The sequence below is a fragment of the Anguilla rostrata genome, chromosome 15 (genome assembly GCF_018555375.3).
Source record: "Anguilla rostrata isolate EN2019 chromosome 15, ASM1855537v3, whole genome shotgun sequence".
NCBI classification, from domain to species: domain Eukaryota; kingdom Metazoa; phylum Chordata; class Actinopteri; order Anguilliformes; family Anguillidae; genus Anguilla; species Anguilla rostrata.
The window spans coordinates 30,271,762-30,299,186 of NC_057947.1; the positions used below are offsets into that span (position 1 = coordinate 30,271,762).

At 43.7% G+C, this 27,425-nt stretch overlaps 1 protein-coding gene across 1 annotated transcript; it reads left to right on the plus strand.

Moving 5' to 3' along the window:
* Positions 1 to 2,377: 2,377 nt before the first annotated feature.
* Positions 2,378 to 19,377, plus strand: impg2b (interphotoreceptor matrix proteoglycan 2b). The gene is made up of 21 exons (XM_064310250.1): positions 2,378 to 2,912; positions 3,009 to 3,257; positions 4,089 to 4,255; positions 4,917 to 4,942; positions 5,304 to 5,336; positions 5,811 to 5,863; positions 6,344 to 7,494; positions 8,842 to 9,012; positions 9,324 to 9,382; positions 9,504 to 9,524; positions 10,008 to 10,261; positions 10,797 to 10,858; positions 11,085 to 11,373; positions 11,496 to 13,468; positions 13,839 to 14,058; positions 15,443 to 15,653; positions 16,060 to 16,248; positions 16,792 to 16,993; positions 17,175 to 17,254; positions 17,640 to 17,712; positions 18,450 to 19,377. The coding sequence occupies exons 1-20, from the start codon at positions 2,876 to 2,878 to the stop codon at positions 17,674 to 17,676; spliced, it is 5,484 nt and encodes a 1,827-aa protein (XP_064166320.1). The 5' UTR covers positions 2,378 to 2,875; the 3' UTR covers positions 17,677 to 17,712; positions 18,450 to 19,377.
* Positions 19,378 to 27,425: the final 8,048 nt, after the last annotated feature.

The window sequence follows — 27,425 nt, forward strand, 5'->3', positions numbered from 1 at the left end:
TATCAGCCTTCTGCAGAGCTTGAAGCAACATTGAACAGGACTGAAGTCAGATGTTTTACACACTCTAATGTTGATGGGGTGAAGAGGTGAGACCCTGTTTATAACTGCCATTTTGCATGCCTTTGGCTAAACAGGTCAGAGAGTCAGAGATTAGATTTATTTATCCTGAGAGTGGGAGTGGGAGTGGGATCTGAAACCCCTCCTGCCCCTCTATAATCCTAATACCCCCCCCCCCTCCCCCACCATATAGCCAGATCCAGGATCCATATGGCTGCATTGTGTTTGCCTAGCAGTATTTCTCTACATTTTGGATTTCTCTTTACTAACTCTGTGTTCCTTTTTGGTTACAACCTTAACCCGTAATTGCTGTAATTTGCAGGACTGGCCCTGGGGGTTTGGTGGGCCTCAGCAATAATGTTATTGTGGCAATAAAGTGCTCGAAACCCACCCCCCTTCCAAAACTTCCTGTGGTTCCTGTGGCCTAGGGACTGTTGTGGTCCTAAATGACTACGTTGAGTGGCTGGCTCTGGTAAACCATATTCTCACAATCCCTACGTACCTAAACAGACAAGATTAAGGTGTTCTTGGAGTGCAGATTTATATACTGTGCACAATGTGTTTATCAATGACTTTGGCTCAATGGCTTACCAGCAACTCACCTAACACTATAAACAACTCAGGGTGCACTTATGAGACCAGCATCGGATTGGCTCGCTTTGTCCTGCTAAAAATAGCACTGCTTCACAGCTGAAGTGTCTGGACCAAAACGAGCCATCTGCACTTCTACTTATATCTCATTATTTAAAAAACAACCATATCCAGTATTGGATATGTGTGACGACAGGCAGTGTGGATGGATGAATGGATGGCTGTGTTGCTGTATAGGGGATAAGCACATTACCTCCTTACCTTCCAGTCAGTGGGGTTGCTTTGGGCCACTTCCTCTCTGCAGAGCTCCCTCCCTGCCCTCACCTGACTCGCTCTTCTTTTGCGTAACGTTCATGTTTTCACCGCTAGGTGGACAGAAAAAAATCCTGAACAGATTTGCACATGAGTGTGGATTGTGATAATAGGTTTTCAATTATCCACGAAATGGTAAGAATTGTTAAATCGGAGCTAATTTGTGTGAGTGTGAATGGGAGTCCCCGATGTGAATGTGGTCGTGTGAGGCAGAACAGAATATCAGACATTTTTAAGAGGTGTGAGGGGACCTAGGTAACCCAACAGGCTGTCGTTCTTCAGGATAGCCCACCCCTCACCCCCCCCAGGTTTGCGATCGCTAATTCCCTCCTCCCCCCCGTCCCTAGTCGCCTGTGCTCTTCAGCCTATGGTAAGTGACCCAGACGCCTCACCCCAATCCCTCCCCACCCCCCAGTTATTCAGGATTTAGCCCTGCATTCACTCTCTGATCCCGCTGCACCGCCAGTCACAGACACCGTTCGGTCTCCGGAAAGACAGGTCCTCCTTCCCGGCAGGATTAGCGTGTTTGGGCTACTCCTGCGTTTATCGGAAGCGCCACCCGATTTCACCCCCTCCGAGCGCGACCGCCCTCCGGGTGACGAGCAGGCTTATTGGCTGCGGCGTGCGCTAATCTCGACTCAGTGGGCTCCCCTGAGCGGTCGTAAAAACTCCAGGTGCCGTTTCCCAGGCGACGTGCCAGTGTGTTGTGCAACAGCTCGCTTGGCTGGTGCAGTTACCTTATTAATGCCCTGGTATGGAACAGTGCCTGCTCTCACTGAAGGGTAAAGAGACATGTGTGCACTATCCTCAATAATGGACCAGACAGAGACTTGGGCATGTGGACGTAGCTAACGGTAACCAGGAGATGTTATTTGAAGGACTCACGGTGTTGTTACTTGAAGGACATTATAGTGACCTTATGGTTGTCCAATGTTTGCTGTTATGTTTTTTAATCCGTGTATACCTTTGTCTGTGTCACTTGCAATGAGCATTGAGCTGAAGGAAAATTTACATTTTATTTTATATTTAATGGACAATAAAGTTTTCTATTCTATTCTATTCACTACTGAAGCACACACAAACCAAGATACAATATTGCTGGAAAAGGGTGTAATATAATTATAGTGTTTAAAGTACAATTCAATTGAATTTACACTTTACAGACTAGTGATACATCAGAATGGACTACTAATAGCTGCCTACAAACCAACTGTAATTATCTTTAATAAAGTGAGTTTTAGCTTCCTCAACACTTGTCATTTCAATTTAATAATTTAATTTAATTGAAATAACAATTAATACCGGTCATTCTAATTATTTGAACTCTATTTTCCCTAATAAAATGTACATGTGTATGTGTGTGTAAGTGAATGTGTGGATGTGTATGTGTGTTTGGGGTGGTGTCCTTGTATTGTTCTTGTGTATGTGTGTGTGCTGTAGGATGTCTTGAGTTCAGAGTACATCATTAGGAACTTGGTTTGCGATTGCATGTGTTTGAGACAATAAAATAATGTATAACTCCTTACATTTTTCTCTTCATATTTCCTGTCTTAGCACCCTAGCACCATTGCTAACTTCTTGATGACCTGGTCTAAAGGGTTTATCTGAGAGGATTACAGACCGAAGGAAAAAAAAAATCTTTTCGAGTGCCATCTGCCTACCTGGCTAACCTCCACTCTGCTGCAGTCCGCTCCCCTTCACGGCAAAGAAAATCACTCTATTAATGGAAATAATCTGAGTCTCTGCCAATCGTCCTACTCATCAAACTCAAACAGGGGAACGCACACCACCATATAGCTATTACTGCAGGAGTAGTGTTTTTCAGATAGACACTTAGGCAAGCTATTTCCTGTCAACCGCGGATTTTATGATGCTGCTGGACTTTTCGTGGAAATATTTTTTACGCATTTTCATAATGGGTTTTTTGATGGGACCTTTGTGCATAAATACAGGTATGTATAAATATGTGTGAATACTGCATGTGCCGTGATCTCTTTCCATCTGCACACCTCCAACAAGACTCTTTTACTTGCCCTTGGGTGTTTCAGATGCGGCTCAAGGAGTTTTCCCTGAAGGTCCAACTGGACAGGAATCTAAAGAGGATGCTGGGATTTTTTTAAACCAGCTGCTTCCTGTGAAACTCACCCAGCCAGTAGCTCAGCAATCGCTGATCAAAGACAAAGGTGCAATTCCCAGAAGAAAACGCAACATTCTGTTTCCCAGTGGAGTTAGGCTTTGCTCGCAAGACACTATGCAGCAAGCCGTCGCAAATCACCTGAACTACTTCCATGTCCGAGGTAAGCCATTGATAACCTGTGTGGTGAAACCGCTGTGTTTATGGATTCTGAAGCAGGTGAAATTAATTGGTTCTCAGAGATAATGTTACATAAGGTGGGTCAGATGGTGCAGGCCCTCATTTTGGACACCACTGGTTGATTTTGTTTTCTGTTAAGTCACTACAGATACAGAGATTCAGTGTTGTCCTTTCCTTTTAATGTCTTCATTGAGATTTTCATCTGTTTCTACTCATCTTGTTATCCCGTGACTTTCCTGAGCCCTGGACCAATAGGCTACCCTGCCAGAGAAATCATGGGGAATTAATGCGAAATTATTTGTATAATCATTTTATGTTAGTAATTATTAATAAAAAAAATTTCTCGCAGGTGACCGTTATAGTAGGACAAACTTGTACGGAACTTATGAGCACATAGATTCAGTATAGGTAGCAGTCTGTGGACCCCGTGGATCTGCTGGCCACAGTTTAGATTTGACACCAGCCTAGTGGTGAGGGGGAGTGGTGGGACATCCGTACACTAGAACCATGTCTGACCAATCACCCAGTAACGCAGCATTTTTTTTCTCAAAGTTCAGCTGAAGTGTGCCATGGTCCTACTGATAGCTGTAGCGTTGATTTGCAAACCCTTGACAGACCAATAGCTATCGCCAATTGCAGACCGCTAGGTGGCGACTTTTTAGGAACGACAAATATACAGTAGAAACCCAAGTGTATATAACAGGATTGTCGGAGGCAAGGTTACACAGAATGTCAGTCACAGAATGTCAGTTACACTCTGGGATCAAAAGGCCCTGTCTGGTCCTGTGTTCTGACTGGTTCTGTGTCCCGCCAGTTTGCCAGGAGACCATCTGGGAGGCCTTCAAGATCTTCTGGGACCGCCTACCAGAGAGGGATGAATATCGCCGCTGGATGTCCATGTGTCAGGAGGGCACTGTCACAGCCCGGGATATTGCCTCTAATTTCAGCCAATCAGAGGAGCACCTGTCCTTGGTTCGGAGTGTAAGTGCAGGGATACACACACACACACACACACACATACATACTGTATATACATTAATAATCTCACAAAATGGCACAATGCACTGAATAACAGACTGAAATTATGATTAAAAATGTACAGTCTTCAGTGATTATTTGCAGAAGTGCAAACAAGCGAAGTGTGAGAATAAAGTTGAATAACTGAGTAAATAAAATGAATGAGTGACACTCTTTTAGTATGGAGGGGCGGGCCCTGAACCTGGAGAACCCATGATGTTCCTGGCTTTTGTTCCACATGAGCTTGGTCACAAGAGTTTGATAGATTATTAAGATTCTGATGCTGAATAGTCACAGCTTGAATTAACCACTGAGTACCTCCAGCACATTGTCACAATGATGCTCATGAAGAAAGATTATGAATTTGATTAAGTACATGTAGTTATAGGTTTGAATGGAGCAAAAACCAGGAACACGTCTGACACTCTAGGACCAGGGTTTCCTAACCCTGTGTTAGTGTGTGACAACGGTTAGAATCCATGAGGGGAACTGAGTGTGGGAGAATATACATTAATGTGTTTGAGTGAGTGAGTGAGAGAATGTGTGTGTTTGCATGATGAGAGGGTGTGAATGTGTGTGAGTGAATAAATGCATTACTTTGACTTTTTTACGTTTTCTCTTTCAGAGAATTTCATCAACGGAGTTAAGCAGGTAAACCTTTTTATCACCTCATGAATCAGACTGAATTTCACTATCACCTACTGAAAGAGGGACACAAACTGCTGAATATAAAAGAGCACAAAGAGAAGGTGCAAGGATTTACAGATATTCACATCGATAAGATGATGTTCATGTTGCTAAGCACCACTGATGTATGTGTGAAAGCTCCACCAGATGAATAATAGCAGTAATTGACGTATATGCATGTGTACACACTTATGTGCGTTCACACACTCGAACACACACACAAACACCCACCCACACACACATACACACAACTATGTTTGTCCCCTCTCTGTATTTACACACAACTTCCTGTTTCCACCTCCCTGAACCTTGACCCCACCCCCAGTGAGCCAATCAACCCATTGCTACCCGAGTGCAGGTAGGCCTGTTTACTCCAATCCAGAGCTCACCTGCAGACCACCATTCCCTCCACACCTGTACGCTAACTCTGCTTGATAGAACCTAATCAAGCTGCAACTCAACCAGCTATTTACTGCTGTGATTGAACGCAAGTTTCATTTACGTACACTGCTCAGTCTCCTTTGCCCCTCTCTGCAATAGACTGTAGGCTACCCCCAGAGCCAGTAATTTCTAGCTTTTTTACTGTGCTGTGTTTTTATTTGAAACAACAGTTACGTTCGTCATGGTTACCGAATAGACAAACGGATTAGTCGTTTGGTGTCCTGCATTTTCATCAAAAGCAGCTGGACTCGGCTGAACATCACGGTGGATGGAGAATGCTCTGAAACTGCTCTCCTTGGGAAACGAGAGCAAAGATTTTATCAACATTCATTTTCTTCCCTCCAAAATACCTCCAAGGCTGCACGTTAATGCATGTTTTTTTTTGTTGCAGCGCTCAGATGACATCACCCCCTCCAAGTCAAGATGCTGTCACCACCCAACAAGGTCTGTTTGAAGTTCATGCCTATGAGCCGTTCTTTTCTGTACATTACTACCATGGTGATGGTTCACATGGGTAACCTTGTGAACCATGTGAGACTGCATATCTGTGTGAATGTTCACCACTGTGCAACGGTGAGCACGTCAATTATTCATATGTAGTTGGGAAGGTGTATACCTGCATCTATACCTGCCTGTTAAATATCAGTTTTCATGCCTATATGAAGTGTCTACCATCTTCCCTTTTTTCCTGTCTACTGAGATTGTGGAATTCCCTTTTGTGTCACATAAGGTTAGCCTGCTCCTGACACATGGGCCTCTTAAAATAGACCTTAATCCATATTAACCCACATCATGGCTCTTAATTTTACCAGTTTGATTATGTGATACAGCGAGATTAGCAGTGACTGTCTGAAGTGTAGACTCTGATGCAGTGGGCTAGATTGACTGAGCTTGTTGTCTGTAACCAGACTCAATTTTTTGCAGATGGGGATATCGCTGTTCCTGGACAAGAGTCCTTCATGGATGGGGTGGTCTCAACTGCCATGCCAGACATTACACAAGGTCTCGCTGTGACAGTTACCCGAGATGTCTCTGTTGAGGTTGCTGCAGTGGTCACTGTGGAGGGCACTTCAGAGGTTACTGTGGCAACCACTCCAGAGGTCACTTCAGAGGTTACTGCGGCGACCACTCCAGAGGTCACTTCAGAGGTTACTGTGGCGACCACTCCAGAGGCCACTTCAGAGGTTACTGCGGCGACCACTCCAGAGGCCACTTCAGAGGTTACTGTTGCAACATCTCCAGAGGTCACAGAGGAGGTCACACAAGAGATTGTGCCTGCGGTCATTGTAGAAGTCACGCCGGAGGTTACTATGGCAATCACTCCAGAGGTCACTGTGGAGACCACACAAAAGGTTGTGCCTGAGGTCGCTGTGGAAGTCACGCCGGAGGTTGCTTTAGGGGTCACCCCAGAGGACACTGTGGAGGTCACTCCAGAGGTTACTATGGCAATCACTCCAGAGGTCCCTGTGGAGACCACTCCAGAGGTCACTGTGGCAACCACTCCAGAGGTCACTGTGGCAACCACTCCAGTGGTCACTGTGGAGGTCACACAAAAGATTGTGCCTGAGGTCGCTGTGGAAGTCACGCCGGAGGTTGGTTTAGGGGTCACCCCAGAGGACACTGTGGAGATCACTCCAGAGGTCACTGTGGAGGTCACTCCAGATGTTACTATGGCAGTCACTCCAGAGGTCACTGTGGAGGTCACTCCAGATGTTACTATGGCAGCCACTCCAGAGGTCACTGTGGAGGTCACTCCAGAGGTCACTATGGAGGTCACTCCAGATGTTACTATGGCAATCGCTGCAGAAGTCACTGTGGAGGTCACTCCAGAAGTCACTGTGGAGGTCACTCCAGAAGTCACTGTGGAGGTCACTCCAGAGGTCACTGTGGAGGTCACTCCAGAAGTCACTGTGGAGGTCACTCCAGGGGTCACGCAGAAGGTCCCGTCTGAGGTTATTAAGGAAGTTAAGGTGGACACCCCAGAATTTGTCTCAGAAATCCCTGCTGAAGTCACTCCAGGAGTAATTACTGAGGCTACAGCTGCCAGTGTGCATTTTAATAACAAGGAGGATTTGGTAAGTAGTAATGGAGTTGGCTTTGTTTTATACCACTGATGTACATCACTGTAATATCTGTTCCTCTCAGGATTTGTCAGAAATGATATCCTAATATTTACAAAGATTGTGTCAGATCGTGCTCTAATCATGTTCATCATGTTTTGGCTTTTATGTATTTCACAATCAGTGGCCATTTACATCCGTTTAAACTGCTGCTTCCCTTTGGATGAACGTGTGTTTGTTTGTTTGTGAAGCCGCTCAGGTTAGATCATAGTCATGATGCCTGAGGTTTGTGTTGGGGGGTGGGGGTGGGGGGGTGGGGGGAGAAAGCATTGGGTATCACTGATTATAGTTTTCTGTGGGGCATAAAAATAAGGCAACACTCATCAAATCTATGTTTCATCCATCGCCAAAGGTATCCTGTAGAACTCTCAGAAGAAACAAAACAAAGTGTTATTTTGGTTGGTTACATAGAATCATTATTGAAGTAGAATATGTTCCTCATGCTCGAGAATTAAAATGTGGTTCAGCATTTGTGTCTATTTATGCGGTCTTTCATCCTGACCTTTTCCAAGGGTGTGAATTATTTTGGAGGGAACTTTTGGCGGTTTTTCCATTTTAGTCCTCTTGGAAAGTACCTCGGTGTCTGAGTCATCGGCCCCCAAGCCAGATTTTGTAGAGGTCAAGTAGAACATTTTGCAGCAGCAATTGGGCCGTTCAATATTTCTCTGGATGTGTAGTGTGGAATTGGAGAAGAGAACTGTGCAACATTTCTGGACAGCAGAGAATATTTCTTATCTGAAGTATGACAGGGACTTGTCTAAAGGCAGTAGAGACGCAATCAGTACTCAGATATTATCCTAGGAGATGCAAGAAAGGAGTACATGCAGCACATACAACACAAGCCCTACCCCACGCATCCACATACCTATATTGAGCTAGTTTTACCATTTTTACTAATGTTATATTTAGAGAAAAGATAATTTATTTACACGGTGTTTCTTTTCATGGTCATTATGCCTGATAGACAGGGCCGTTACATTCAATCAGAGAGTCTAAATTTAAAATTGATACAAATTTTGATTATTAAAAATGTTTCCAATTTCAATTCAGAGCCAGCTCAAAATGTCTAAATTCCATTCCAGTTTGGTTCCAATTTCATTGCTTCCAATTCTATTCTTGTAATTCTATCCATAATTTGAATGGGAATTGTCCCACTGACTACAACTGAAATTGAAACCGTCCCCAAACCTGGTTTACATTACATGTGCTGAGCAGCCTGTGTCCTCCTCTCTGGTTATACATGAATGTATGAATTTGAATGCATCTATGAATTCAGCTGTGTTTTCTCTGTGCTGGACTCAGAGCCACAATGAGATCGAGATAGACCTGGACATGGCGGCCAGACCAGCCCGGCCTGTGGGAGAGCAGGTGGTGGAGCTGAGCATCCAGCTGAAGGGCGAGCATTACAGCGATGCACTGAAGGACCCCTCCAGCTCCCTCTACCAGCGGCTGGCCCGGCAGTTTGCAGAGAAGGTGGGACCATTACTGCCCTTCTGCTCTCTGCTGCTTTTCATACTTCTGCGTCTACCACTTCTCCCTGTCTCCGTCTCTGATTTCATTCTTGAGTGAATTAGCCATGCTAGCAAGGACAATTTCAACGGTTAAGAGTAGGGTGGTGAGGGTGAGGGTTGGAGGAATGCAATCCTGCAAGATTTCTCAAAGCTCAGACACCCTCATTACTGTGGAGAGAATTAGTAGAATAAATTTAGTCATTAGTAGAATAAAAAAATTCCATCTGCGAACCTCATCTTTCCTCTTCATTTGTCTGTTTTTGTCTATTCTAGATTGAAGATGTTTTTGAAAAGCTGCCAGGATTTAAGAGTGTGGTTGTGCTGGAATTCAGGTGAGTTTTAACAGACATAATTTCAGTTTAAACAATCTGAATTGTCATTGGATTTTGGAAAATAAATTGTGATCGCTTTCTGACTTCTTTTCATTTACATTCATTTTTCATTTACTTCCAGGGAGCACAGGGATGCCAAAAGGTGAGTGACTGTGTAGGATGAGACACTACAAGCTTGTGCAGACTTATATAGTGGCACGTTCTCAGTATGCCAATGGTGCCCAATCATGTACAATGGTGGGCGGTGATAGTATGCAGGTTTTCATTCCAACCAATCATGATGCCTGCTGATTTCACTAATTTACACACCTTCAACCAGTGGGGAGAGAACTAGTTAGTGAAATCAGCAGTTGCAGTAATTTGAATTCTTCAATACCTAAGTTAAATTATGGAAATATAAGGGATGCAGTGCAACTGTTAGCGAACTGGGCTTGTAACCTAAAGGTTGCCGGTTTGATTCTCCAGGTAGGGCAGAAGCTATGCAAACTGAATTGCTTTTTTGAAAAAGGCCAAATTCTGGCTTCAAAGCAGGGAGTTAGGACCTTAGAAACCCCCACTAACACACCAGTGCTTTCCACACCCCATCTCCTCCACCCCTTCACCCTGCTTGGCCTCTGTCTGTCAGGGGCAGTGCTGTGGTGGTCCGATATGCCGTAACTCTGGAGGTCGATGCAGAGGGCATCAGCAACGAGACCATGGACTACATCAACCTGCAGTCGAACATGGTGGAGAAATCCTACCTGGAGCTTGAGGAGAGGCCCACTGTGGTCTACACCATCACGGACTTCCGCAACTACATCACCGAGGCCCTGCACAAGGAGAGCATCCTGGGCAACACCACGCTGGCAGTGGACCCTGACTCTCTACAGCTGGAGAGCGGTAAGAACTGACTGGCACAGCCAAGACTGCACCTCAGAGTAAAGTATGGACTGTGGCGTGATGTGCAGGCTACGTGAGTGTAGAGTACAAAGTTGACCGCTGACATAAGCACACTATACAGCCGTTTGGAGCCACAGCCATCCCTGAGCCACATAATTCAAATTTTAGTGGTGGGTGGGATTTATGTTGGAGCACTTTAAGGCCACAACAACATCCTTGTTTTTTGGCCCATCAAAACCTTTGTTGGTTGGCTCTGGTGGCTTAAGTTACAGACTGTGTGGAGTGATCTCCTGAGGTAATGTGTTATTTTTAGATGTGTTAGGGTTCGGGTGAAGGTAGACGTTAGAGATAATGTTCACTTGTTATTGATAATTATAATAATATAGACAACTCTCAGCATAATGATAATTATACATGTATGGGTAGTCTTGGGTATGATCCAAATTTTATCTGGATACTACATCAATATCATATGAACCCTAATATTCCTTCAGTGCATTTGTATTTGACCTGGACTATTTCTTGTGTTCTGCAGTGGAAACTCTCACTCCATTCTTAAAACCCACCACTGGACCTGCTGGCACAAATGAATACATGGTTAGTGAGTAACTATGATTGAGTTATATTTATGTGCAGCAAGCATATCTGATCCATTTCAATGCAATCCATTTCTACAGCTGGATATTTACTGAAACAATTCAGGTCAATACTGTGCTAATGGGAGCAACAATCAAGCAAGCAGGGATTTTAACCAAATAATCTTAGTGTTATAAGCCCAGTTCCGAGGTGGGTTTGCATCACGGTTTTCTCCTCTGTTTGCCAGGACAACGTTCTTGCAGCAGAGAAGCCACCTGACATGACCAGCAGGGAACTGAGCAGCAATGATGTCTTCGCTGGCCTCAGCAAGGAAGACTTCCTGTTCGACCCGTTCGATTTGCCCGGCCTTCGTGGGGAGCCACCGAGCATGGCCGCTGGGGAGAACGATGTCCTCATTCTGGAGGAGAGCCTCACTTTACCTCCTCCAGAGTTCAAGGACGAGACCTTTGAGATGAACCTTGAGTCCGCCTCCAATTCAGACACATCTCAAACCACTCCTCCACCTGTTGACCAGTGTGAGTGAATTTTAACATTCAGTGTGCATCATTACATGTAGGTGACCTACAGCTATACTGTATTAATATACTAGTAGACCAGAATTCTTCTTCGTAATTTGAAATGTTTTTTGCTGTTTTAGATAATGGAGATATTGAAAAGGAGGGGTTCCTCTTCAGCAACACTGAACCCTCAAAGATAGATAGTACAGTTGTGGAAAAGAGTGCTGATGTCCCAAGCCTGAGCACAGCAGCGCCCTCTGGAGTTGAGCTCACAGAGAGCAACTTGCCTGCAGAGACCCTGAACACCAGCACCTACTTTGCAACAGCCATCCCCACTGAGTCAGTGGCCACCCTGCAGGACGAGAAGGCCCTTAGTGACCTGTTTGACATGGGCTCAGGGTCAGGCTTCTCTGGAGGGGAAAGGGAATTGGATGTCTGGCCATGGTTCATTCTGACAACAGAGAACCCGGGAGGATCCACAGCAGAGACAGATTCGGTGGTCACAGAAGGACCCACATCAGAGACTGATGCAGTGGTTATGGAAGGACCCATGGCAGGGATCGATCCAGTGGTCATGGAAGAGATGGAGGAAGAGGTTGAATTTGAAATCTACAGTAAGCAACCAGAAGACTTAGATCTGGAGGTTTCCTCCTCAGAGGAGGAGTATTACGAATCCACCATACAAACAGAAGTTGTCATAGAGGATGAGGAACCTGAGCCAAATGCAGATCTGAGTGTGGATGAGCCATTTTTGGACAGAGTCCTGGTGACCCAGGACATCCGCACTCACCCCCACTATACCACCACTGATCAGGCCCCTGTGTTCTGGACGATGGGTACTCTGGAGCTTTCCATGCAGACACTAGAGGCTTCTGGAATATATGATGACTATTACGTCAGTGAACCCTCAACTATGGTCATCCCGGTCACAGGTTACCCTGTCCTACCCACAGATGTCACAACCGAGGCCCCAGTGCAGGGAGGACTAACGGTCACCGACTCACAGTCCACTGATGTCACCTTTGATGTCCTGGAAACCTCTTTGATGACCAAGCCACCCGACATGATGGCTGTGGAAGTCAAACATCCTCCATTAGTCCAGGACATATCATCATCCTCTGAAATCGAAACCAAAATGGAGACGCCCATCCACGAACAATCAGATTCAAGTTTGGACCCCCATATTTCACAGGGCTTCACTGACCCCCCTGCATTTTCAGAGTCCACCAATAAAGAGGGAGGTACAGAGATCGAGACAGAGGTAGCAGTTGACCTGCCACCAGAGCCTCCATCCATGGGATCCTCAGAGCAAGAGCTGGCTGAGGGTGAAATCCAGGTAGTTATGACAAGAGCACCTGTGGTCAGAGAATTCCAAAGTCTTCCTATCCCCACACCACTTTCCCCAGAGAGGGAGTCGCCTTTCACTCGAGTCTTCAACTCTGTGCCTGAAGAGGACGACTCTGTGCCGCTTCATCCTTCAATGATGGACACTCCACCCCCTGACCTGTACTCAATGGACAAAACCACCATGGATTTCTTACCTGATTACATGCTCTATAGTGAAGTCACTCCTGCTTCACCTGAAGAAACACCTGAGAAAACACGTGAGGCCACATTGGAGGAAGCTAATAACTTGGAGATCTTTGAAACAGATGTAGCGCTCACCATCCTTCCACCATTTTACAGACCAACCTTCAGACCCACTGAGGGCTTGCTGGACATAACCACACCTGCTGAAGAGGGTGCTGGTGACATCGGCATCATGCCAGAACCTGGTGCCTCTGACTTCTCCAGGATTCAGGAGGGCCAAGATGGTGCAGAAGTGCTGGAGACACACAGGCCAGACTCTCTAAACTGGGACCTGGACCTGTTCTATGACTCATATGACGTACTTCAGTATGCTGGGGCAGGCCACCCGGAGGGTGAAGGCAGCAGGGACCCCGCCAGTATTGCTCAAGAAACTGACATGGCTAGTGTTGCTATGCCCACTGGTAGAGGAAGGGCACTGACGGTGTTCTTCAGGCTTAGGGTCACGAATATGATGTTCTCTGAGGACCTCTTCAACAAGAGCTCCCCTGAATACAAAGCACTGGAGCAGAGATTTATGGAGCTGGTACAGTATTTATATTATATGCATACAGTAAATGATTACAGCTGCTTGAATATAATATCCTAATTATAAATAATATATGATCCAGAAACATATTACAGTGTATCTTGAATAAATATTATAAGTTTATTTTTATTTTAAAAATTTTATGAGAAACTTTCAATCGAAACTTAATAACAATCTTTTTCTGTGCAGATGACTGAGTTTCACCAGCCACTAATGCTGTCTATAATCACAATTATTATCTGATTCTTATCAGTATTGTTTGGTTTGGTTATCAGTATTGTTTGGTTAGCTTGGTTATACTGACTGTGAGTTAAGACTCTTAGCCTTGCAAACATAAGGTAATGAGGGCCTGTCTTTTTTGCTATAGCTGGTCCCCTACCTACAGTCCAATCTCAGCAACTTCCAGAACCTGGAGATCCTCAACTTTAGGAATGGAAGCATTATGGTGAACAGCAGAATGAAGTTTGCGAAACCGGTGCCCCGTGATGTCACAAACTCTGTCTACCTCATCCTGGAGGATTTCTGCCACACAGCCTACCAGACCATGAATCTCGCCATCGACAAGTACTCTCTCGATGTGGAGTCAGGTAAAAATTCCCATTCTTACAATCAATGTTCCTATGACGTAGATCTGTATGAATGTGAAAACCTACGATAGTATATATATATATATGTATTGCAATTGATGAAGATACGTCAGTATGTGTTTCCACACCGCTTTTACAGAATAGAAATTTGAAAAATAAATTGTGAAAACATTTGACACACAAGAAAAAGTAATGGCTGGCTGAAGTCATGTCTCAACTTCCTGGCTATCTGGGGAAATAATTATTTACTTGAAGAATTTCGGAAAATCTGAAATGTGCTTATGTGAAAACTCAGCGTGGCATAAATGTTTCCAAGCCTTTTCCCCATTTCATTCACACATTGACTTCACTCAGATTTATTCCTTTAGTACTGTCCTCAGTGAACTCACCTAATGTATCTCAGCCTCGGACCCGTGGACTAACATGTGCCCAGTAATAATACTGAATGATTCAGGTCTTGTTTTATCGTTCTACTTATTATGGCTGCTGTGGTAAGCTGTTATCAACTGTCTGAGCCAATCACCTTGGATCTGTTGCGATCTGTCTGAGCCAATCAGCTACGGCTGGCTGAAAGATCTTTTGTGAGTAATGTCAGAATGATGAGTCAGTGAGATTAGAGAAAAGGCAGATGAGGGTGTGAGGATGAGTGTGCATTGAGGGGGAGCAGACGGGATGTTGTCTAAGAACTGAGCCCAGTTGGCGGGCTGGTTGGGGAGACCTGGTCACCAGACTACATCTACAGCTCTATTCAGCAGTCATGTGTAGGATAAATCCTGTGTCTAATTTGCTAACTGAAGAACTGTGTCCATTCAACCTAATCTAAAAAATTCTGATACAGTATGTACAGTAAAGAATTTTTTTTACCATATTGTTCAAGTATACATTTGACATTTATAGTCAGAAGCAATGTGCAAAATTGGGGGAAATAGGTTTGTTTCGCATATTGTTTCGATTTTCAATCTTTTAACATTTTTTACTTCTTAAGGTGACATCATTTGTAAATCGTATGGGAAAAGATTTGTGGGAGACTTAAGGAGTTGGCGTAGGCCAGATTATACATGACTGATTTGTCATTTTTTTTTTAAATGAACACTGAAAGAGCATGGAATACATTTTTTTTAAAAAGATACAGGGCTGCTGCTTTAGCATTTATGTGTCATATTCAAAAGGGCGGATATTCTCCCCCTCAGCACAATATATTTCCCTGCCTGGATTCCAGATCCTTCCCCCTCCTCTGGACAGGACACCCACCCCCAACTTCAAAACCATTTACAGAGAACAACCAGTATGTGGTGGAGGGGGTTGGGGGGAGGTAAGGGGTTAATCACAGCTCGGTGACCAGGTGGTCCTGACACACACTTCCTGTGCTCTGTGCTGTTGCCAGGTGACCAGGCGGACCCTTGTAAGTTCCAGGCATGTAATGAGTTTTCCCAGTGCACGGTGAACCCCTGGTCGGGCGAGGCGGAGTGCGTCTGCAATGCGGGCTACTTCAGCGTGGACGGCCTGCCCTGCCAGAGCATCTGCGATGTGCGGCCAGACTTCTGCCAGAACGACGGGAAGTGCGATGTCATACCTGGCCAGGGCGCCATCTGCAGGTAGGCTGGCCTTTCATGACCTTTGACCTTGCCCTTCATGACCTTTCACCTTAACACACAACCACAGAAGTGAGGTGTTTCCAGCCATTATTGTAACAGTTCATGTTTAAGAAAATGCTCTGACCAGATGTTCACTATCCTGTTGTAATATATAGACCTATGCTGGCATTCAGGTGTGCAGTTGTATATTGTTGGTATTTGTATCAATATGTGACTGATACAGTATGTGGTTGGCTCGTAGTTGTGTGTTCAGTGTGTTTTCAGTTTGTACTGTGCCTATGAGGTCTCTGTGTCTGTGTACAGTATGTATGTGTGTCCGTGTGTTTGTGTGTATGTGTGTGTCTATGTGTGCCTGTGTGTCTTCAGAGTGTATCATGCTTAAGGCTGATGGAAATGCGCCCCCTAGGTGCCGAGTTGGGGAAAACTGGTGGTACCGTGGGGCACACTGTGAGGAGTACGTTTCAGAGCCGCTGGTGGTGGGTATTGCCATTGCCTCTGTGGCCGGCTTCCTGCTGGTTGCCTCGGCGATCATTTTCTTCCTGGCCAGGACAGTGCGGGACCAGTATGACAAGGAGGACCTGGAGGACCCGCTTAGGTGAGACACTCGTGTAGCATTTTCCTGGTGCAAAATCAGGGCAAGCTCACGGCTTATTCTGCTTCAGTCCCGCTCATCTCTCGCTATTTATGTGCTATTTATAACTTGCTGGAATAGTTCTTGTTAACCTGCACTCTTGAGTGGACAGAGTAAATTACTTAATCCTAATTCTGTTTTTGCTCTATGTCACATCCAAGATGGCAGCTATTAAACTGTATACTAGTGTAACACATGTTGTAAAATGACAGTTTATGTAACAGGGCTATGTTGCTAATGGAGCCCTCCGCCCCTTAAATACAGTATCATTTAACTGGGCAACAGTGTTTGATCGCTTCCTCTTATCTAAGGCCTCGTACACATGCTATACACATACACATGTTCCTTCTGTTGTGTTACCTCTGCTGAGTTGGCTTCGCTTGGTTCTCTCTTCTGGTTTGGCTCTGTTGTATTGGCTCTGCTGGGTTGGCTCTGTTGGGTGCCCGCCGCTGGGTTCCCCCTTTTGAGTTCCCTCCCTTTCCTGAGCGTCTGTCTCTGTTCCCTCAGCCATGGTGACAGTGTCCCTTCGCTGGAGAGAGCCACTAAGTACAACCACATGTACGACAACGACGTAACGTCTGAGTGTAGCCGCGACTACCACCATTACCCAGAGGAACCCTGCTACAGTGCGGCCAGCCTAGAGGCCTCCACTGACTTCAGCAGCGAGGAGATCCGACACATCTACGAGAACACTGAACTCACAAAGGAGGTACTGCCCAAAGCGCACCCTCCACCTCCCTGTGCATGATGGTATAGCTCATACACCCCCCCACCTCTATGTGCATGATGGTACAGCTCATGTGCACACAACTGTATTTATGCTAACTGCTCATGGATAGTTACAACCATTGTCTCTGCTCTTTCCCTTTTTTTCTGTCCTCCTCTTGCAGGAGATTCAGGATTGCATACGAATAATTGAGCTGTATTCCCGGGACCGTCAGTTTGCGGAATATGTACGGCAGCATCAAGGGTGAGTTCTGCCTGTCCGGGGAGTCAGTCCCTCCACACCCCTTTTCTCTCCTGCCCCCAACATCACGTACTTATGCCCCCAATATTATGTACTCCTGCCCCCATGGTTATGTGCTCCCAATGGGGCTGGGCTCTCGGCCAACAATCCCTTCAAATTCTGACTTGAGGTTCATTTCTTCACTCGCTGTAAGCGCTGTAGGGGTTAATGCCAGAGTGGCTGTACTGAGGAGCTGGTAGATGTGCGTAGGTTCTCATGTAGATTCATTCAGTCATCAGGAGAAAGAATGAACTCCAATGGAATCAAAAAAATGGACCATCGCTAAATTAAAACGAAGCCATTTTTTTGTCAAGCGATCAAACTAACCAACTTCCCTTGTGTGAAACAGGGCACTGGACGGCTGGAGGGAGAGCTCCAGCTCATAGGTGCAGGATCCAAAACCAGGTCCTGTGAACAGCCAGGTACTTTCCTCAAAGAGTCTCCTCCTCAGAGTGTCAGGCCATAACACCCTGTCACAGTGAAGCATTCCGGCAGGCCTCCGATCAGATTAAATGCTTACAAAGGGTGTTTAATCTGTTTGTGCCACCTGTAAATGCTTGCAGTGTTTATCTGCAGTGATGCCCTTCAGCTGCCCTGTCTTCTCCTTCTGCAGTATAAAGACGTGGATGGGGTTTTGGGTTAGCGTTATAGACGTGGATGGGGTTATGGATTAGCGTAAAACATGGATGGGTTTTGGGTCAGGATAAGACGTGGATGGACCATCACCATGGGGTTATGGTCTAGCGTTGGCTTTGGCCATTGAATGGGGTTATGGGTTAGCATTAGCATTAGATGTGGGTGAGGTTACGGGTTTGCATTAGCGTTAGATGTGGGTGAGGTTATGGGTTTGCATTAGTGTTAGCTGTGGAAGGGGGTTATGAGTTAGCATTAGAGTTAGTTGTGGATGGGGACATAGGTTAGTCTTAGTGTTAGACATGGATGGGATTTTGTGGATTGGATTTTAGGTTAGCATTAGCGTTAAATGTGGATGGGGTATGGCAAATGGCTTGGAAGCACCTGACTGTATTCTCTGTTCTAACTTGTAGCTGTAGCTAGTTGTTTGACTGATGCTATCAACCTAAACATTAAATATTTTTTTAAAAATCAAAGGGAATAAACATTGAAGCCACAGCTAAATTACACATAATTTGCTTTTCAGAACCATGCCTTCATTGTTGAAGAGAGAGAGAGAGGGAGGAAGAGGGAGGAAGGAGGGAAAAGGAACAGATCCTTGGGTGCTTTTTCCATGTCTGCTGTTGCCATTGTACTTTGACTAGATGTTAGAGAATGACTAGAGATGGATGAATATACTGATGGACCATTGTGACTCGAGGGACATGGTCATAATCACATTTGTCAATGACAATAATTTGTCATACTCTGTTCCGTTTGATATTGTTCTGTTTGATATTGACAATGAAGTGTACAGTAAAATGGTTTTTATAGATGGGGTAAAAAAGAAATGCTGCTTTGTCAGTCATTACTTTTATCTGGTTCTGTTATACACATACACACACACACAAAAACGCACGCACACACACCTGGTTCTGTATTTTGTTTGCAGAATTTTTGTTTTAGCTATTGGGGAGGTGGATTAACGTGAGGTCATCTTCAGTCAGTGCCTTCATTGGTTCAGTCTGACCTGTGGTAGAACCCTGCTGACCTGTAGTAGAACACTACTGAAAGTCAGGGTTCTCCCCAGCACATCAGAGGAGAATCCTCTACTCTGCCTGACATGAACACACAAAAAAACCAACAAAACAAAATAATTGCTTAATTGCAAATGATTTAGGATTTAATTTGAATTGTAGTAATTTCTTCTTAAAAGTAATAATTTTAATACATAAATGTTGAACTGAATTTCATTATTAGATATTTGTATACAGCAGGTATAGCATGGGGTATTTGGAAACCTTCTGTTGAAGTGCAAATTGCCTTGCTGAATCAATGGAGTGAATTATGATACTAAATGTGGTGTACAGAATTTTGAGTAGGGTGCTTAAGTGAATTAGGACCAGACCTATTCTTTTGTTTGTCTATTTTAGCATACCTCTTTGGATGTCTGAAATGTTGCGTACGTACATGTACATGTAAAACTAAATTAAATACAAAACCATGAGAACAAATATACATTTGGCATCTGCCTTTTTGCAGTAGTACCCTAAAGCAGAACACAAACACTTTTTGTGCTGAATGACAATTGCATACTACAAAGGGAATTATGCCTGAGGAGAAAGTCATGATTCCCATTTTAAAAGTGTAGGGCAAAATTAGTAAACATTTTATAAAGTGAAAGGTGGCCTGGACGCCAGTCTGATTAAATCTGATATTACATTTTCCCAAACTGCGAGTGTTACAAACAGCATTTCTGACCTTTCAGTTGGCCATGTTAAGGTTTCTTTTTTTAAATTGATGCTACACATGTTTTTCGTTGTTATTTTATGAGCTCAATATTGAGTAATGGCTTCCGCTGGGGGAAAAAAAGCTTTAAATTCTATCTTGTCTTTCTACTTTTATAAAATGCTTTTAATGTTTGCTAGTATATCGGAGCATCATGTTCTGTTTGTGGGCTATTTCCTGTACAGATCCTGTATGTGAGGTAAAGAACTTTACCATACTGACATAAAAGATCATGTGCATCTCTTCAAAAGTAGGTGAATTATACCTTGGGAATCTATATGCTTTGGAGTCTATTTTTTATACATATGCATTTTTACATCTCAAGATAAACTTTTTACCTCTGTACTGAATAACAAGAGGTTATATACATTGGTTTGTAAATGTCTACTGGAAAGAGTTTATTTAATGGTTGACATGTAATGTTTGTTGTCAAAATGCATCAGGAAACCGAAGGTTTCTCATTGTACAAACACTTTCATTTTCTAAATAAACAACAGGTTTCAGTATTGGTTCTCTTCTGTTCAGTTTGAATTCCCCTCTTTTAGGTCATTGTACCAATTATATATTGCATGGAATAGAACACTAAACATTGTATACTTCATAGAATAAAATATTTTATAGTTAGAAGAACAACATGTACCAAGGACAAAAGTATACAGCATCACTATGAAAGAGAAACAGTCTTTTATTGTATGTTTTACACATTCCACATATTATTTTTTTAACAAGCCCACAATACACTACTTGGCTCATTTTGTTAATCTGTCCTTGATGTGTTGCATGTCACTGGGGAAATAAGGCCAAGATTATCGAGTCAGGATTAGTGGATATCGAGGCATTAACCCTTTCTAAAAGAGAATAAGTCTTAAATGACCCTGTGTCAACCTTGCTAAACATACAGAACAATCCAAGATTAGAGACAAGTAACACTTTCCTGCCACTTTAGATTAGCTCATTGCCCTGGAAACTGAACGAACATGATAAGAATACTCTCATAACAACAGTTCCAATAAGAGCACACTCATTTACCCACAGTTCCAGTAGTTTTTTACAAGTCTATGCCTTTGATATTACTGTTTACATCTACATTGAATTAGAGCATTTGTAAATTTCATTGTTTATCTTATTTCTTGTAATGCTTGTATAATGCCTTACCTTTGGAAAGAGAAGAGATTAATTTTGCTGTTCTAGTCTGCGCTTTGGAACACACTAATTTATTTGAGGCCTGTCTCCGTTGCAGGCCTCAGATAAAGCAAGTGCTTTTTCCCTCTAAAAGCTACCACTAAGAGACAGGCATTATTAATCAACAGTTCCTTATAAAGAACACACAGAATATAGAGAATTCTGGCCATGGAATGCAAGCCATGTTCTGTCTATCTGAGATGAAAACTGATAGGATAGTATGGTTTTTAGTTTGACATATTTGGAAGTGGTCAGGGGATTATCCTTTTTCTTAGATGTTCCCACCTGGTCCCCAGTCCCCTTCTTTCCTAGATGGTCCCACCTCCCCCCTCCCTCCCACCTCCCGCTCTATCCCACAGCATGTTGGATTTTGATTTTGGGATAAGCAGAACTGCGGATGAAAGCGTTATTAGGGCTTTTTGATGGACAGTGGAGACCTCATCTAAAGCAACACACAACTGATGGTGGTTGGTAAGTTTCCCATTTACTAATGCAGTCTTTTCCTGGTGGTTTGCAAAGACACACTCTGCTGTGCCATTGGAGAGAGACTGTGATGAAAACAGAAAATGAAAATCTGGAAAACTGAATTGGGTTCTTTGATTGACTTCCTCCCCTTAACCTGGCTCTCTGTACACTCTCAATACATCCTGGACACTAATACATCAGCAACAGCAGCACAGCCAGTAATGATAAATGATTAAAAGTAATAATAATTACATTTTCTCTCAAAAACGAAATTTTCGAATTATACCAATGCATTGCAGTTTCACTGATGGCGTGCGTCCTACATAATGCCAAGACGCTGCTCTTTCACTGGAAACAACAATTTCAGTGGCGATGCAGAAGAGTTTCACTGAAGAAGCTTTCCTACAGCATGCTTCACTTTGCCTCAGTTGTGCATTATATTGTACTCTACCATTAGTGGAGGCACTCACTTTTTCAGTACTGCTGCAGTACAGCTAGCCTGATAATAGTTTGCAGATAAACATTTGGCCCGTCTTAATCAATCACGTTTATGGTGTGATTATACTGGCTACAAATTCCCAATCTAAGAGCTGCAAGTCTCTCCAGGAATACAGATGGTCTGTTCGACTGATCTGGTCATGTATTTATTCAAATCCTTGATTTCATCATTTTAAAACGCTCTGTCTCTCATTTGCACAATGTTTATGGGGTTCTAAGCATGTAATGGACTGTCTGTTAAACACGCACAGTGCTCTCGGTGCGAATTAAAACAGAAGTGTTTATTTAATTCCCAGCACTTCGGGGGTTCATGCGTACATTTTAACAAACCGTTTACTGAAACGATTCAGGCGCATCTCACAAAGTTATAACAACAGCACCCTAGCTGGGAATTTTAACCCACAACCTTTGGGTTACCAAGCCCAGTGCCTTAACCATTATGCTTACCTTGGCATGGGTTTATATGAGTATATAAAATCTGTGAGCAGGTTAAGGCCATCACTTGATGAGACCTGGTGAGGTGCATCAAAACTAGAGCAGCTACTTGTGCTCTGGTTCCAGGCAAATGGCTGACGTGACTTTTGCCAGGAGAAAACATCACAAGCACGGCTGAGTGTGAGCACCAACTGAATTTAGTAAATAAAAATATAAATCATCTGGACATTTTATTCAGCTGATCAAATGAAATGGTCATGTTCGCCTTTGGATGATCACTGCCAAATACATACTACTGGATCTTAGAGCTTGTGTGTTGCAATTGCCGCTGATATTTGAAGTTATATATTCTGTCAGGAGGTTATTGGACACAGCTTGTTAAATGTCCTAAAGGGCAGTGATTGGGAACAGCTTGTCACTTACTATCAAGGGTGGTGATTGGGAGCAGCTTGGTGAGTCTTCTGAAGTGTGGGGATTGGGTACAGCTTTTTAAATATTCGGACGGGTGGTGATTGGGAGCAGCTTGGTGAGTCTTCTGAAGTGTGGGGATTGGGTACAGCTTTTTAAATATTCGGACGGGTGGTGATTGGGAGCAGCTTGGTGAGTCTTCTGAAGTGTGGGGATTGGGTACAGCTTTTTAAATATTCGGAAGGGTGGTGATTGGGTGCAGCTTGGTGAGTCTTTTGATGAATGATGATTTGTTACAGCTTGGTACATGTAACTGTTTGAAGGCTGGTGATTTGGTACAGCTCGCTAAATCCCTTGTAATTGGCCACCAAACAAACCAGACCAAGCGCTGATTTTTATATTTTGATGAATTGGAGGTATTCTGCATTCCGAAGCACAAACTTTGCTCTCCTCTCAACACAGTGCTCAAGTTTTCGACACGCTCTGTGTGTGAACGTCTTGGGAATTGCAAGGACTCCGAACCAGTCTGGACTCGGGGAAGGAATTGTTGACTCAGGGAAGTATGAGAGAGGTGAAGGTGAGGTATGCTTATTCAGAAACACGACATTTTCATCTACTTTGACTTTTCAAAAATATTTTACTAAATGGTGCTGCAAGCGCAGCATGGTAGCTGCTATTGAAATGTGGGACATTCCAGGACCTGCTGCCCGAACGGGGGACTGGTCCTCCATGCTCGAGTCTTCAGAGTTACTCCTTTATATTCCGAAAAATATCCGTCTCTCCCGCTGCGCTCCCGCTCGACGGAGCAGGAAGGAGCCACACTGCAGGTTCCAGTGTGCTTAGCCCAAAGCGCTTGGCCGCGTTACGCTACTTTTTTCTGTGGTAAAACTCAGCCTCCCACTGATCCTGGAAGAGAGGAGGTTCGGCCCGGTCATCGCTGGTGGATCCCCAGAGAAGAGGAGACGCTGTACTTCCCCTGCATCCGGAACCTTCCCCACGACCAGATGTGTGACCCACATATCCCTGCACCCTCTGGTGTAAAGCTGCACGCTTCTGAGGATGAGGAAGAGGCCTCTGAGATTCGTAACCTCTCCCCCCCAACCACCCCCCCCCCCCCAGCTACTGCTGTCCCCGCTGACATTTCAGTGACAGGTAAAATGAAATTGTTATGACTGTGCGTTCAGTAGCATCCATAAGAACGCTTGTGTTTAATTCGCATTAATAGTATAGATCTTAACCTCAGATTACGTGAGAAAACACAATCTGTTTGTGATGAATCGGGCATGTATCCGGGAGCATGAGTAGCTATTTCACAGCAGACTCACAGCAATTCGGATGCCAAAATACTGTATGTAGTCTATTAGGCAAGAATCCCACCTCCACATTCGTTCCTGGAAAACATTTTGTCATTAAGGGGAAAAGGCAGGGCAGGAACTAGATTCAAATTACACTTTCGTTTTTATGTTCCTTCCGCAGGGCTGATCTGAAATATATGTTCTGTAAGTGTGGATGGAAGTCCTTAATTCTGCTGAACGTAATGGTGAAGGCCTTTTTACAGTACAATGAATTTAAGAATAAATCCTTATTTATGAGAAATCTGAAGTTTAATCTTCCGAAGGGGAGACAGATGTAAATGTTCGAATAAACTGTGGTAGACTTTTCAGTGCATTAGAAAGTACTAGGTCTGTTTCCACAGTGGAATACCAGTAAATTATGAAATTAGTCAAAATAAATTATGCTGCATGAGGAACTCAGTTATGTCCTACAATCATAATAACTTATGTTCATCCTATTTGTAGCTTATCCAAGTTCCTTTTGCTATTGTAAGTCAAAATGTTGGCCTGTGAAAGGATTTATCACAAATTCAGATAATTTTCATTCTTCACTACTCACTTCCAACTTTAATTCCATGAATATTTTATTCCTTTTTTGGGGGGAGGATTACTCCAAGAATAAAATTTTATTTTAACAGTGGATTACCTGATACACTGCTGCCAGTAAATAAAATGTATCATAATGGGAAGGGAACTATATTTGTAACTCCGAGCTTGTATGTTCAGTTCCCAAATGATACCCTTAAACCTTTAAGCTATGCGATTAAAAATGTGATTAGAATATTAGAATGTTCTTTACTGAACATTCTAATGCTGATGTAACAATCGCTACTGGTAATTGAGAGCAATGAAGCTTTAGAACACTGACTTAGAATTTAAAATTTTAAAAAACCTACTCTTCAAAGGTTAAACAAGGTACTCAATCTGAACTTATTCAGTAAATTTCCAACTGTATGAACTGATTGTATGTAAAAGAATGTAAGCTGTGAAAGTTGCTGTGGATAAGAGCATCCGCTAAATCTCTAAAATTTTGTTATTCTTAGTGCAAGGCTTTGTTTTTCAACAAAATACATTTTGATAATTGCTGCCGTCATAGCGTTGGCTATAATGCTTTTTGAATTAACCCTAAGTGGACTTCAGGCAGATAAAATCAAGTCAAAATTCTGATGTGAGAAGAGTTCCAGTAATGAATGCATCACTGTGTGGATCCGTCCTTTTGCTTTCCAAACAAAATTCACAGAACAAACATGGAGGTTGAACAAGGTCACAAATGCGGTGCAATTTTAAGATCCTCTTCAACTAAGTCAGTACAACAACAGCTGGAAAAGCTTCATTATTAGGGGGAAACGGGAAAACATCGGTTAGCTCTTATGCCTTTACAAGTTCCAGAGAAGCACTCTTTTGGATTTTTTTGTGCATCTGAGGTCACGGAGAAGAGCCAGCGTGTGCCGGTCCACTCCACGTCAGGGCCGGGGTTGTTGAGATGATAAATTGAGTGGAACGGTTCCTTGGAATATCAATGGCCAGCGTGCTCAATATGAAACAGGCCTTCTGTCCCCATGTGCAGAGAGCACTGTCGCTTGCGGCCGCTTGGTCTGCCTCAGATTCATTTGAGATTCAGACGGCGGGGATTTCCATAATTCATTAGTCACTTTATGAGCATCGAGGTTTGTTTTACCTGCCAATATTAAGATGCAAAAACAAGTTCTTAATTCATCACATGATCGGTGCTGTGCATGATTTATTCCTTGTTGCCAGTTCATTAGTATTACGGTAATTTATCATGTTTTTTTATAGCCGCTCTAACTGCTAATGAGCATTTTCTGTTACCTTTCATATTTTGGTAACTCTTGACAACATTCACAGGAAATGATGTTGAATTGTCCAGGTTATTCATCACTCTAACTATAAGAAGATTCCAGCTGTGGAATCCATTTGTTTGGGGCATGATGTAATGATATGAGAGAGGCACAAACCACCTGTGATAATACTTCTTGTCTGCCAGTAACAACACTCATTGCCCTTATGGTGAATTTTGACTCTGTACTTCTTCTACGTCTTTGCATGCATTCTTTTGGGCTACAGAGGCAGTGGACTGGTTAGATGATGGCTGTGGACTCGTTTAGATGGAGGCTGTGGATTCGTTTAGATGGAGGCTGTGGACTCGTTTAGGTGGAGGTTGTGGACTTGTTTAGGTGGAGGTTGTGGACTCGTTTAGATGGAGGTTGTGAACTCTTTAGATGGTGGCTGTGGACTCGTTTAGATGGAGGTTGTGGACTTGTTTAGGTGGAGGTTGTGGACTCGTTTAGATGGAGGTTGTGGACTCGTTTAGGTGGAGGTTGTGGACTCGTTTAGATGGAGGTTGTGGACCCGTTTAGATGGAGGCTGTGGACTCGTTTAGATGGAGGTTGTGGACTCGTTTAGGTGGGGCTGTGGACTCGTTTAGGTGGAGGTTGTGGACCCGTTTAGATGGTGGCTGTGGACTCGTTTAGATGGAGGTTGTGGACTCGTTTAGATGGAGGTTGTGGACTCGTTTAGATGTTGGTTGTGGACTCGTTTAGATGCAGGTTGTGGACTCGTTTAGATGGAGGTTGTGGACTTGTTTAGATGGTGGTTGTGGACTCGTTTAGATGGAGGTTGTGGACTTGTTTCCCTTCCTTCCCCCCTGGAATGAAGGGAAAGTCACACTATAAATGTTCAAATGTAATTTGCACGCACTCACTCATGCACACACACGCATGCATGTGCATGTATGCATAAATGCACGCGTGCACGCACACAAACTAACCTCTCACTGACAAAAATGGATGTACAATTTTGAGAGTGGTGATCACTCGAAATCATCTGTTCTTGCCGAGCACTATGGCACCTGATTCTACTTATCAAGGTCTTGATTGAAGACCATGATTAATCAATTAGTTGAATCGGGTGTCGTAATGCTGGACTAAAACACACACACCTGTACCCACACCGGCCCTTTTCAGGTAAGATTGGACACCCCTGCCGTAGAGGGTGGGTATGGGTACACGGACAGTGCCTCAACTGAGAACTGAACATGCAAGCTCAGAGCATAGCTGTGGTCACTCCTTCTGCTACAGAGGACAGGCATCACCTCTTTATCATACAGGTTGATATATACAAGCAGTTTAACTACTGCTTGTATTTTTTCCATAGACTGCGTTGTTGCCGTTCTCGTTGTGTTAGTGTTAATCAGTTTAACCTTCAGGGTCCAAGTTGAACTATTCGGTTGTTCCCTGCACTTGGACCGGTACTTCTCTCTAGGGTTTTCGTCATACTTGTTCCTGGTTATGGTTATACACTTTGTTGTACGTCGCTCTGGATAAGAGCGTCTGCCAAATGCCTACAATGTAATGTAAGTCTATGTTTACTTCAATCAAACCGTTGCCAAAAGT

Excerpts from the sequence above, each read along its gene's own strand:
- impg2b (XM_064310250.1), top strand. The coding sequence starts at position 2,876 with ATGGGTTTTTTGATGGGACCTTTGTGCATAAATACAG. Across the intron at positions 5,337-5,810 it reads CCATTGCTACCCGAGTGCAG|CGCTCAGATGACATCACCCC; the intron begins GTAGGCCTGTTT and ends TTTTTGTTGCAG. Across the intron at positions 14,059-15,442 it reads CTCTCTCGATGTGGAGTCAG|GTGACCAGGCGGACCCTTGT; the intron begins GTAAAAATTCCC and ends TGCTGTTGCCAG.